Source organism: Grammomys surdaster, unplaced genomic scaffold (assembly GCF_004785775.1).
Source record: "Grammomys surdaster isolate TR1022 unplaced genomic scaffold, NIH_TR_1.0 126059, whole genome shotgun sequence".
Lineage (NCBI taxonomy): Eukaryota > Metazoa > Chordata > Mammalia > Rodentia > Muridae > Grammomys > Grammomys surdaster.
Window position 1 is genome coordinate 5,415,137 of NW_021620869.1, and position 13,946 is coordinate 5,429,082.

At 50.1% G+C, this 13,946-nt stretch overlaps 1 protein-coding gene across 4 annotated transcripts in view; it reads right to left on the reverse strand.

The window, feature by feature from the left end:
- Positions 1-4,624: 4,624 nt before the first annotated feature.
- The window catches only part of Agap1 (ArfGAP with GTPase domain, ankyrin repeat and PH domain 1), a 436,006-nt gene continuing 426,684 nt past the window's right edge, over positions 4,625-13,946 (reverse strand). For all 4 annotated transcript variants that reach the window (XM_028755318.1, XM_028755317.1, XM_028755316.1 and 1 more), the window contains 2 exons: positions 6,865-7,120; positions 4,625-5,935 (listed from right to left, as the gene is read on the reverse strand). In XM_028755318.1, the coding sequence (XP_028611151.1) occupies positions 5,732-5,935; positions 6,865-7,120 (460 nt within the window). In that variant the 3' untranslated portion in view covers positions 4,625-5,731. The remainder of the gene's footprint in view (positions 5,936-6,864; positions 7,121-13,946) is intronic.

Genomic DNA, 13,946 nt, shown 5'->3' on the forward strand with positions numbered 1-13,946 from the left:
GAAGAAAACTAACCCTGTCCCCAAACCCCACAATGCGGAGAAAGAAAGGGATGGTTTTACATAGAAGAAAAGGGTTATTCTCAACAGGAAGGTGCAGGCCTCTTTCCCCTCTGATCACAAGGATGTTTTGAAGGTATCTTTTGCCTGTCTGTCACACAATAGCCAGGTCTCCACTCGACTGCCCTGGGTCCCTTCAGTGCCATCCTGGTAAGGAAACTGCAGGACTTGGTTGGTAGGTGAGCAATGCACGTGCAAGAGCAGGAACTAGAAGCCACATTTGGGCTGGCCCCAACTCACAGCACCCTTGGTCCCTTTTCTACCCATCCCGATGAGCCTGGTGGGTTGGATATCTTCTGAGCATATCAGCTGTGGACAGAGGGCTGTTTAAAAATTCTGTTTTGGTGCATGCCCTCGGTGAGTCCACATGAGTCACCCAGGAAGCTTTTCCTTCTGCAAGCATCTGAGAGCTATCTCTAATATTAACATGTGAGCTCGTGTGGATGCAGTCCTGAACCCAGACATTGGGATACAAACACCAGCAGTGTGTTAAGTGGCCTCTTCTTAGGGCCTAATCCCATCCCCCAACCCACTCACACTTCTTGGTTCCTTCATTTCACCCGCAACAAGACAAAAACCATGTCATTCCCTGCACACAGAATTTCAGCTCAGTCCTGCCTTTGGCAGGAGAGTCCATCTTATGGCTTGGTTCACGACCCCTGGGGTCCCCAGCAGATGCCACATGCCCAGCAAAATAAAGACAAGCCCTGAGCTGACCTCTTTCTCACTCCCTGAGGCCATCTGCTTGGATCCTAGAGTGGCTGCCCTGCTGGGTGTCCATACCCACCTGAGACTCACTACGGAAGAGGAAGGCCTCAGTTAAGAATGCTCTGACCAGATGGGAACAAACCCAAACTACTGTTCTTGTATAGGAAACTTGGCCTCTTGAGATGAGGGACAGGAGGCCAGCTTCTCCTTGGACCCTCACTGTGTACCGTCTTGGGCAGGGAGCCACTAGGATTATCACCCTGAAGCACGCCTGACCTGGATCTGCTACAACACAAGGGCACACAGCCTTGTTGGGTGTCTAGAATTATCCATGATGAAACGTTCTCTCTTCAACTCTGACCCAGGGTCCAAAGAGCAGCAGGCACAGAAACTAAATGGGGTCTCAGCATCTGAAAGAGCCCTCTCAGGCCAAGACTTCTGAGTGGGAGGACACTGTGTGTCTTGAAACACTGAGGTCCCAGATGGTGTCTTTCCCCGTGAAGTGAGAGATGAGCCCCGACTCCAGAAACTGGAATCTCTAATCAGCTCTCACTGCTTCTTGCTTCCAGAGGTGGGTCTAAAAGCCAGAGGTCTAAGGTCTATTACTGAGTGGCACCAGCAGAGTAACCGGGCCCCTCCCCTTCCCTTTCTCACCTCTCAAGAAGGAATGTGACATTTTGGCTAAAAACCCATCTGCCTCAGCTGCTTTAAAGAGAAGTGCCCAAAACAGGCCAGACACAACTAGCAGGGTCATGTGGTTCTCTTAGACCCAATATGCCTTGGTCCTCCTATGTACCAGGCACTCATCTTGGTGTGCTGCTAGCCAGGGCCTGGCAGGAGTAGGGCCATTTAGAATCCAAGAGACAGTGGAAGAGAAAGTGGCACATTGGGCACCAATGGCCCTGGCAACTTTCTGGTGAGTGACAAGGGAGAAGTTGCCTCCAGCTGTGCCCTTCACAACAGAAGCAGTAGGGGATAAATTCTGTTATTTATTTATTGTTTTTTTTTTTTTTTTTTAAGGAGAGACATTTGTCCCTGTCACATTTCTTCAAATTCCTTCCTGCTTTTTAATTTGTTTGCTTCAAAGTCATAACTATGATCCTGGGGGGATTTCTAGCAAAGCCTCGGGGACCTTGAAGGGTGTGAAGAATGAAGACAGAGGAGCTAAAGAGAGCCCACCACAAAGCAAGGGCTTGCGTCTCAGAGGTCAGCCTCTCAGGAGTGTGCAGGCCCTGATGACACACCTCCCAGCTGTGCTGTTGTGGGGCGTCTCCAGGAGGGGTAGAGATCCACCATCTTAGGCATAAAAGAGCTCAAATGAAGGAAGGAAGGAAGGGCAGAAGTCTTGGCACTCAAGAGCACAAATCAGGCTCAGGGCCAGCAGGTCTCTGGCTCACCAAGTTTAGACACATAACCACTGTGGGTCTTGACAGAGAAGGAGGGTGTTACAGAGTGACCTGGGGTTCACCCGCTGGCTAAGCTTCTCAGAGGACAGAGGCAGTGAAGCCCGAGGCCTGAGGTGCTATGATGCTCAAAGTTAATGGGGACAGGGCACTGACGTGTATGTATGCTCCTAGAAGGCGTGTGTGTGTGTGCGCACGAATGTGTGTGTGTGTGTGTGTGTGTGTGTGCGCGCGCGCATGCGCGTGCACCCCAGTGGCCTCATGGTAGGAACTCGAGGGAGAAGGAGGCTTGCTGAGCCAAAAGCAGAGGTATGAGGTTGCAGGAGAGGAGGCTCATCTCAGGCTTGAGTGACACTTGGGGACAGTAAGAGAACAGCACTTAGTTCTTTGTAAAACCAGACAAAACATTAGAGGGGCTTTCTCAGAATAAAGAGGCTTCCCTCTCTCCCCTGACACTCACTGTTCATGGCCTAGGGGAGGAGCTCAGCTGAGGTAGCCCCAGGTGAGCCTGGCATGTGCCTGGTTCTATCACGGCCTCCCAGGACAAGTGACAGACAAGCCACAGGCCTGTTTGTTGCTGGCCTGAGCTGGGAACTTCTCATCAAGAGACGAAACTCACCCTGAACAGGGAGCTTTGCTGCACGGAGTCCCTGGCGCCTGGCAGGAGAGTGGTCTCAGTTCTAACAGTGTGTCTGGAATGAGAACTCACCCATTCTACTTCTTTGACTTTCCCACTTCCTTTCTTGATTTTATTAAGTCCACCGTGCGACTATCCTATTCTGATGTGCTTTTTAGAAAGCTCACTGGATTAGGGGAAGTGTTTGGTACTGGGACTGCCATCCATAACCCTGTCCCTGTTTCTCCCAGCCTTGGTGTGAAAATGGGAACAGGTAGGTCGCTGTTAAGGGAAGGTCCTGGTGTGAAATACAAGTTAAGTCAAATCTCTCCTTTATCTGCACAGAAAACCCTGGAGGGTCCGCTACCACCTTTGCATCCATTGCCAAAACTCAGGCTTTTGAAAAGTGGGCTATCCTTGGACAGTTCAGCATGGCAAAAACTGGCAGGGGAGGGGCCATGTGTTCTGAGGAAGAACTGATGATGTCAGAGTGACCTAGGGAGGGGAGGAGGGAGGGAACCAAATCGAGCAACTGCGCATTCAGGCAGTGGAGGATGATATGAAACAAGGAATCATTCGGGAAAATATCATATTATAAACACACAATAATATGTACACACTCATATACACCCCGAAGAGAGGCCTCACAAAGGATTCCGTTTCCTTTCTGAAGTAGGCTTCCCTATGATAGAAGCACTCCTAGTGGGAATTAACTACACTGAAATAATTTAAGAATCTCATTTATACTCTATCTGTGTATCTGTGTTCTCTATAGAAGTCTATGGTAAAGGCTACGTGGAGGCGTATGCGGATCGCAGGGTGGGATGCTAATGCATTCTTCAAAAATAGGCAATGACAGCTTGTTTTCTCTATTCACATTTAAAGTAATGACACAGTGATGGAGAGCAGGAAGAAAAACCAAACGCAGGGCAGGGCGTATGGAACTGAGCTCAGGCGTCTCAGACCTGTGGCTTGTGTATCTGTGACATTTCTGGATACTGGTCAGTTCCGGCTATGTTGAGACTGGAGATCTCCACAAGACACTCACCCACATAAAATGCCGTGTAAAGCTTTACTTTTGTTCCTATCTACTTTAAATTTTTTTTTAAAAAGTTAAAGAGGAGGAAAAACTCTTACAAAATATAAAGTTCAAATATATAAGCGTAAGGAGCTTCTCCACAGGACACCGGTGGTGGCTGTACCCAGCGTCCTGTCTTCCAGTGTGATGGCCTTCTCCCTGGCACACTGTCACGGGGGCGGGGTGGGGGGGGCTCTCTGGCAAGGCTGCCCCAATTTATTTTTTAAAACCTAAACAGTGTCACGGCTTGGTGTTCCTGTCTGACCACCGTGCTGAAGGTGTCTGGCATCTGATGCACCCTGTGCCCCAGGATGGCAAATCAGATGTTAGAGCCAGCCGAGCTGGGCCGTCTGGACTTTACAGACTCTCTGGAGCCGGCTGTGCTGGAGTGGCTAGCAGCTGCTCACAGGGTGCCTTTGTGGGTCTGGCGTTTCCAGAAATCACCCCTTCTTGCCACAGCCCCTTGGTTTGGTTGGGAAGGATGGTCTTGGCTCTAAAACCTGCCTCTAGGATGAGGGTTCATTCCCTTCTTCCCTCCCCTGTTCTTTCCTGACTTTAATAAGCAAATCGTGCCACCATCTTATTCTGACACGCACCTTTTAAAAAGCTGTTTATCACATAAATGGAAGTGCTCGCTGCTGGGAGTGCTTCCCATGGACAATGATCTGTAACCCTCTGATCTCAACCAGTTGCACGTTATTAGTTCCCATCCAGCTCAGTTTATAAATTAACATGGGTACCATTTGTCTGTGCAAAAATCAATGCATATTTATGAACTTCTTTTATTCAAATAGATTTTCACACATCTTATCTACGACAGAAACCTGGGTGATTCAGACTCTGTGGACCAGGAGTGGCTGAGGCCTGACACATCTGTTGTGGCCAAAGTACAGAAAAATCTCTTAGGAAAAAAAAAATAGCTTCTTATGTATTTACTTAGTTTTGGAACATATTTGAAAGCTGTTTTCAGCTGAATCCATGATTTCTTTTAGGATTTCCAAGTTACTCTTTATTTACTTATTTATTTATTTTTTCCATTTTGTTTTTGCACCAAGATAGGGGACTGAAGTCAAATAATACCCGGCAACTGATTTCCTCTCTTTGGACTGAAAAATTAAACAGATACTAAATTATGACAGTGAATTTAGAAAGGAGGGCTCCAAGGGCTGGAGAGACATGGCTAGGATAATATGATGCTGCTAGACGCACTGCAATCATACCGTGGCAATCACCGGAGCGTGCCGGGTAACTACCTCCTCGGCTAATATGCCTTCTTCCTGGTGATGACTAATCACGTTCTATTAAACAGCGGTAATGCCGGAGGAACTCGACTATACAAGTGTAATGAAGCCAGTATTCTCCCTGGACAGATTAGCTACAACTGATTTGACACCTACCATCATAGGGGCTTCAGACCTGACAAACTGTGCTTGCTTCTGATTTATGCCGTCAAGCTCCCCCGAGAAGACGTGAAATCCAAGCCTCCTTTTGGTGGAGGTGAAATGTACTGATGTGCTTAACTGCCAGTTAGGGGACACTGGCCTTTTTCCTTGCAACCCCTCCCCCTGCACCGTCTCTAGGCCACTGGAACAGGGGTCCCCGTTGTCGTGTGCTATCCTCAAAGCCGGGAGGAGGTCAGTCCCTCCTACGTTGCTTCCGGAGGATGAGAAAAGAGTTCTGTTCTGTGGCCTGCAGCCTCCTCTTCTCCCCTTGAGGATGTCCAGGTTTGGAGATTTCGTGTGGGGTGAGTGAGTGGCAGGTGGGTGGGAAGGCGTCCACCAGGAAGAGGGAGGGAACTGAGGGACTCACGTGGTGTTGCAACTTCCGGAGCAGACGGGAGTGGGATCCCGGGTGCCGTGTTGGCTGAGCTCAGATGACACTGGGAGCCCTCCCGCTACTGTTATTCCTGCTGTTATTCTTCCTGGACAGGTTGGGGGTGGCCATGAGCACAAAGCGCTCATCGGGGCAGCCATATTGTAGAAGCACGTCGATACACTCCTGGCTGGAGGCCTGCCGGGCATAGGCCAGTGCTGTGTTCCCGTGGGCGTCTCGGGCCATGACGTCCACCCCGTACTGTAGAGGCAACAGAGCGCTAGTTAGTGTCCCCGGAATTTAAGGGCAGGCAAGGATAGCGGATAACCTCAAATCTACATACGGACTGAGCTGGGATAGACACTAGGCTACCAAGGAGCAGAAAGCCGATGTTCACGTGTTGTTTAGCACAGGCTCTGTACCTGTTGTTAGGAAAAAACCCACCCCTCTCTGCATCACACAAACAGGTCAAAGAGGACTTCAATTTGGCTTTCTAATCATATATACATGGAGAAGGGCAGCAAGATGGCTCGGAGGGTAAAGGTTCTTGTCAAGACCGAAATCTGGGTTTGATCCACAGAACCTACATTGTTGAAAGACAAAATGAGTTTCTGCAAGCTGCACTCTGACGGCCACAGGACTGCTGTGCCACATGCGCGCGCATACATGCAAGCATGTACGCGTGTATGCACTCATGTGCATTGGTTTTCAGCTGCTTTGGCTCCCTGTCACCAGAGCGGAGACAGGGTACTTACAAGGGGCTGATATCCCAAGGTATTTTTAGGGAGCTGCCTGCGAACGTCACATTTCCGGTTGTGAAAATAAAAATCCAAAGGTTTGGCAAGGGATCCCTAGAAGCCATTCACATTATTTATGAGAAACAGGTCCCATTCCCCCAAAATGCTTGACCTGAGAGGCTGTTAGAAAGAAATGTGAGAACCTCTGTTTCATTTCTGCTCTGTACCCAGCCTCTCCCCAACCCCTGTTCTATACCCTCAGGCAGGTAAGTCCAAATGGAAAGTTCAAATCCCGCCAGGGTCAGCTCTCAGGCACAGCTTTCTACTAGTTGCTGACCCAGGGAGAACTCCATGCATGGCAGAGAGGGGACAGAGGTCAGGAGAATAATGCATTCTGACCCCACAGAGGCGCCACCCTCTGCTGGGCATGTGGTAGGCACCACAGCCACTTACCCAGATCAGCAGCTGAGCCAGGACCACGTTGCCCTTGCGGCAGGCCAGGTGCAGTGCCGTGCGACCGTCTCCTTCCCCACAGGTCTCGTTTACCTCATCCCGGGACCCATGTGCCAGAAGTAGGATGACAGTCCGCAGATCTTCCTCCGCAGTGGCACGTAGCAGTTGCTGGCCCAGGGAGAACTCCGTGCATGGCAGTGGGGCCAGGAAGAGTTTCTGCTCATACTTGGCCCGGATCCACCGTTCCTTTTCTTCCCTGCAGAAAGTCACCACACGGGGACACAGAGTAGAATTGAGGCTGGGACCTCTGCTCTGGCAGTCACCAAGGTTAGGAGGCACAGGGAGGGGGCGGAGTCAGTCTCCTCTTAGAATATGGCCCCCTTGAGGGGTGCTTGATTAGTGGTTCCAGAATTGGTATCCTTCTGCCTCCAGCATCTACTCCCAGTTCCAGAGCCAAAACCTCTGGGTGTGGTTGTAAGCTACTGCCAAGGCTCCTGTAACCTCTGACATGTGAGCACAGCCCTATCCACCATGCGGCCAGGGGGCCTGCATCAGTGCAATACAAACCTGCGCTCCAAAGCTCAAAGGCTTGGGATTTTTGAGAGCAAGGAAGGAAGGGATCCTCCCAGCAAGAAGTGCTTATATTGACCAAAAAGAAAGGTCCCAGGTGAGCCGCCCCTATCCTATGCTCTAGGGCTGGCAAGTGACCAGGACTAGGAGAGGACAACAGAGGCTTCATTTGAGATACGGTGTCCCTTTAGCTCTTGATTTACCAGCATTCTGGGATGGAGGACTGGATGAGGGTCTCCCATCACTTCAGATGAAGGAACACTGAAGATTCACACAGCAATCTGTCATCTCTTTGGAGACTTGTGAAAGGCTTAAGGGAAGGGTGCAGAATGCTGATCTCTGAGGAAAGGTGTTCCAGGAACCAGCCTCAAGGGGGAAAAATTGGGCAGCCTCTGAGGCCGGAGCAAAGCTAGGGACAAGAGGGGAGGGTGAAGCTGGAAGGCTGTGGGCTCTGCCATGTGCCACGCCCTGATGATGTGATGGGCACAGTGTCTTGCCTCCAGCTCCTAGCACGACCTGGAGACTAGGAGCATCAGGGACCTGGCCCCTCCCCCAGGGTCTACCTATCACTTGGGAAGTATTGCAGATGAGAGAAGGAAAACACACTATAGAAGGTAGGCTTGTTGGGTACAGTGAAGCAGACCTTTAATCTGAGCACTTGGGAGGCAGAGGCAGGTGGATCACTGTGAGTTCAAGGCCAGCCTGGTCAACATGGCAAGATCCAAGCCAGCCACAGGTATGTAGTGAGAGGGTCCCGTGAACTACCTTTAGGCTCTGGGATGTGGGTGCAGGTTTCTCAAAAGCCAACCTCACACAAAAAAATAAACCAAAATGAGGAAGGATGAGACAATGAACTCCATGGTCCTCCTGATTCTACTCTTCATCAGGAAGAGGGATGAGGTTATGTGTGTGTGTGTGTGTGTGTGTTAGAAGAGGATCTGCAATTTCATGAGCAATCCTTAGAGTCTTCCCAGCAGCCTGTTTTCCAAAGAGAGTGTTGCTTTCTCATGAGTGTGATGGAGAAAGCAAGCAAGCCCCACACATATGGACAGACTGTAATTATCTCAGACTTCAGTAAGAACCTGACTCACAGTGACTTCTGAAACCCAGAGCCTCTCGAAGCAATAATCAGAGCGCACAGCTACCGGCTGCAGGGAGGAATCAGGGGCCTTCCCCAACCCTCCAGAAAGAAAACTCATTACATTTCTGCTTCCAAGGCCCAGAAGAAAGGCCTCGTTTACACCTCTGCACAGTGTTTACATTGCGCCTGGTGACCTAGTGTCAGGTTAGCCCTAATCTGTTTTTAAATACTTAGGCAAACAGATTCTTCCAGGAGTAAATCTGGATTAGTTTTGCTTCACTTCCTGGTACATGTGAGTGACCCCCAAGTGACCCCTGACTCTTCATTCAGAGACTTCCAGGACAAACACTTGGCCGCAGCTGAGATGAACTGGTCCTAGATCCTCTGCAGAGGAGCCCCTCACATCCATCCTTACTTAGGCAGAAAGGCGGGGACGGCCAGGGGATGCAAGACCCAAACCGCAGTGGTTCGCACGCACTCTGTTTTAAAAGCTTGTTTATAACACTTTAAGCGTTTGTTGAGGTAGTTCATAAATCAGGAAGGAGAAAGAGCAAGCCGTGAGTTAAATGAGAAGGGCTAATGGTGTAGGAGACGTCCAGACCTCTGGTTTCCAATCTGCTAACTCTCATTTTTGGGTAGGCATTAAAACCACACTGTCTTATTCTGCTCCAGTTGATTTTAAAAGCCATTGCCAGATCATCCAGGGGTAACGGGAGAACTTAACATCAGAACTCGGGTCTTAACTGCGATGATTAAAATTTCATTTTAATATTCAAATAACCAGCCAAAGACTGAGCACAGACTCCTGCCTCCACCAAGGACAATCCTTAGACCTGCTAGCGGTGTGGCTTTAGTTTCAGATGGAAATGGAACCCTCTGCAGTGCCGACTGCAGGGCAGCCCGTGGCTTCTGAGCTCACCAGAAGTCTAAGTGAGGCCACAGGCTTCATGCTGGCATCAGACCTAACTCTTACTTTTTTTTGTAGCTGAAACCCGTTTAAGATAGAAACAGGGTCTGGCCCAGGGCGACGGAGGTTGTGGGTGTGAGTTCGTTTGCTCTCATCAACTCAAGAGCACCCCCGTGTTCAGAAGCTGTCTTCTGTGGCCAGTGCCTACATTAACAAGCACACCCCCACATGAGGCTTGGTGAGCTTTGTTCAATGGTTGCCAGGAAGGAAAAGGGACCCATTGATGCTCGGAGGCTGTGCTCTCTCCTTTAGAGAGAGAGAGGGTCTCAGGGTCTCAGCACTCGCTCTTCTCACCCTGTCCTACTTGGACACTTATTTTGCCATCTGTAAAATGGGCTTATTAAAGTCAGGCCTGTTGAGACCTAAGATACCTCATGTGGTCTATACACTGGCCACAGCGGCCCTTCTATAAGCGGCAAACTGTAGAGACTCTGACTCTACCCTCCCTGTGTCAGTCATGGTCAGGCACACAGCACTCACCAGTGTGGTGTCTGAGGAGGACAGGCAGAGATGAGGCTCTGATGGAGACTGAACGCAGTAGAACTCACCATGCTGAGCATGGTGAAGTGGGATGCTCTTGGCCAGGTGTAGGGAGTCTCTTGAGGGAGTGGAGACCCTGGACATCCAGGGCAAGGGTCTTGGCTAGTTTAAATGATCCCACGGTTGTCAGTGTGTCTGGGGTTAGGTTTGGGGTATGTGTATGCACGAGCCTGAGAGGCCTAAGGATCTTCATTGTCATGGTCAAGCTGGTTGACCCCAAGTTCACATGTTGAAGCTTTAGCCACCAGTGTGGCTTCATTTGGTGGCAGGTCTTTAGGGAGTAGATAAGATTAAATGGGGTCCTTGTGGTGGATCTCTAATCCACTATGGCTGGGGTCCATAAAAATAGTTCTTAGCCACCCCTCTCCCTCTATGCACAGCAGGAAGAGAGGCAGCTCCAGGTGACAGCCCCCCCATCACATACCTCAATCTTGCACCAGGCACTTCCAGCTCCTGAAGCCTGCACAATATTTTGCTATGGCGGCTTAGCCATCCTTCCCCTCAGCTCTCACCAGTGTGAGAAGACACCCTGATCATAGTTTCTCTTCTGTTCTGTTAGTATCACCACACTAGGAAACATAGTGCCAGGGCAGGGAATGGCGGACTCCAATAGCTACTCTCAGGTCCCTTGGCCATGCACTTCATTGTCCCCAAGGAAGGCCAGTTCAAGAGCAGCAGAGCTGGCAGTAGATTATCTCACCTCATTCCAATGCCCTAGAGGACCATGGCTCACAGCCTCTGTTAGCTAATGAGCTAAAAAATGAATTATTGGCTTGGCTGCCATCAGCAGGGAGGAGGGGGCAGCCCCTCATCAGGTCTTGGTGCTGACACACCTTTAAATAAATCAACTGTAGGGAGAGAGGGAGGGGTGATAACCTGTCAGAAGACAGACACCAACCCCATCCCTAAAAACACAAAGAGACATGTTCAGGAGATACCCTCTCCTCCCTGAGCCCTTTGGGAGTGGCCCCTGCCTCCCTCTGGATCTGATTATAAACTGCCTGGTGTGTAAACCACAGGCTATCGGTGACCAAACACAAGGCTTTGGGTTAGAGGATTGGTAGGACCAGGGTATAGAGCTAGAAGCGTCTATTGGGCTCAGCCAAAGGTGCTCTGACACTACAGCTTGATGGGTGGACAAAGCTACTCATGACTTTAGGGAGGGGTGACCTAGGTAGGGCCCCAGGTGCCACCACAGATGCAGCTGCCTATGTCCTGGCTGGTTTTATGCCAACTTGACACAATCTGGAGATCTTAGAGGAGGGAGTCTCAATTGAAAAATTGCCTCCATAAGATGGGCTAGAGACAAGCCTGTAGAGCATTGTCTTAATTAGTGATTGTAGGAGGAGGGCTCACCCACTGTGGGTGGGGCTACTTCTGAGCTGTTGGCTTTGGGTTCTATAAGAAACTGAGCAAGCCATGTGAGCAGGCCAGTAAGCAGCATCCCTCCATGGCCTCTGCGTCAGCTCCTGCCTCCAGGTTCCTGCCCTGTGTGAGTTCCATCACTGAAGGAGGTCAGGAGACAATGTGTTAGTGTGAGCCAATAAGCCCTTTCCTCGCCGAGTTGCTTTGGTCATGGTGTTTGATCACAGCAAGAGTAAGCCTAACTAAGACACCCTAAGTAAGACTAAGTCATGTCTCACTTGAGGCCTGCCCATCAGAACTGGCAGCTGGTAACACAGAATGCCAAGGATGCCCAAAACTGAGAGGATGGTGAGGGGAGGGATGGACCAGGACTGACTTCATGGACCACAGCCTCCTGATGCCCTGTGAGCAGAAGTCAGAGGACACAGACATAGGAACACTGACCAGATCTCAGGATGGGGACTGAGACAGACACAATCTACAATCACTACCACAAGTGAAGGAAAACAGGAAGTCAGGGCATGCAGAGGACTTTGCCACTTCCTCTTCACTGTGTGCGGGCTACGCTGGAGCCCTAGGGTCTAGTCCTACATGAGTCCCCTGTGTTTAGTGCTGGAGAAGCATCAATTGCAGGGCTTGTCACCACGGCAAAGCCAACCAAATGACAGCACTATTGATTGCCACGATGGTAATGACTGTGACATGCCTGTGCCCAGGTAACTGAGGCTGTGTCCGGGGATGTGTGGACCATTTCTAGCTGCCCAACACTGGTATACAGGCTTTATTTCCCATTGCAGAGAGCGGAATCTCGGCAGCAGGTTCCTCACGTGAGTCCATGAGAGTACTGCCTCAACAGCCCTGCTCTGTAACCAGTGTGCTCTGTGCATACCTGTCCCCCATCCCCAAACTCCTCTGTGGAAATCACAACCCCCACAAGAATGGTCTTCTGAGCCAGGGTTTTGAAGGTGAGACTGTTTAGCTGGCAGTATAGATCAGTAGCTAGAATGTGGGAGATCCTGGGCCCTGTCCCCAGGTGCCCAAATAAATTCCTCAGTCTAAGACATTGGTTACAACCACCCACTAAGAGAAGACCTAGGCTCTCTGTATTGTCTCACTTTAGCTGCATGAGCCAAGTGGGATGAGTCCTGAGTCCATGGATGGATGCTGGGATGGAGATGACAAAGGGTGTCAGGGCTGGGTTGGGCAGAGAGTAGATATAATCCTAATGGCTGTACTGTTAGGTACAGGACAGGAAGGCTCCCGCTGGCACCCGTGGAGGACACCACAGATACAGACTGTCTCTGCCACCACAATCTCTTCAGGTTTTCCCTCCTAGCTTTCTGCTTTACTGAGATTATCTCACTATCATTAAGAATAAAAACCATCCAATCAACCAACAACAACAATGTGCAGAACAGGTGTAGAATAAAGAGAAAGAAAATTACAACTGTGTGTGTGAGGAAGGTGGGCTTGGGGGTAGGCTAAAGCCACCTGTCTGAGGCTAAAACCCACCAAGTGGGATGCTACTGCTAAGGCCTGTCACTTGAGCACCGGGGAGGCCTGGGCGAGGCAGAGGTCATACTGTGTGTGGAACGCCTTTCTTAGAGAAGGGGTCCTGTTATTTTTGTTTGTTTGTTTTTGAGACAGAGCTTCATATAGTCCAAACTAGCTTTGACCTTACTACACAGCTAAAGCTAGCGTTGACTTTCTGATCCTCCTGCCTCTGTCTCCTGAGGGCCGGGATTACAGGTGTGCACCACGTCTGGTTTTCTACAGTGCAGAGAACCAAACTCAGAGCTTCAAGTATGCTAGGAAACACTACAACTACTAAGTTCCACCCCCAAGCCAGAGAACGAGTCTTAACGCAAATACTCGCTCTCCATTCCTGCAGCAAAGATGCCCTCTCAGTTCCTACCGAGAAGCCCATCTGACTGTCGCCAGCTGTGTTTTGGGTCTGGCAGGGAGGGCTCAGCACACTGCCAAGGGGTAAGAAGGTTAATGGGTTGATTCCCAGAAAAAAAGTTTTTCACGGAGCTTCTGACTGGCTTTCAGCACCGTTCTGTGGATGTCTAGGAGATGCATCACTAAAAGGCAGACATGGGGGTGGGTGGCCAGACAACCCTTGGTCTTCAGGGAGCCCGCTGTCCTGGCTGGTGATTGTGTTTCTGGGCTGCTGTGATGAGCTGTCCCTCAGGGGTGTAGTCCTCAGCGGTCAGAATTCACAATTCTAGTTTTGGAGGCTCTGTCGTACCAGGGGCTTTTCCCTGAAGTCTACTTGCTGAGAAGTCCTCTGCATTTCTTCTCATTGGAACCTTCCCCACACATGGTAAAGGACCAAAAATTAATTTTGTGTTTGCACATGTCACCACACTGCTCCTTCCGGAAGTATCTTTGCTTCCTAAGGCATGGGAGGGGATTTTTTTAAATACCAATTTTATAGGCCATCCTGGAGGAATGAATGCCCTTGGGGTGGGGAGGTGAAACTGGAGGAGCCACACTTAGTCCTGAACTGGTGACAGATGAGGAGAGGAAGGACAGAGGAAGAAGAGAAAAGAAAAG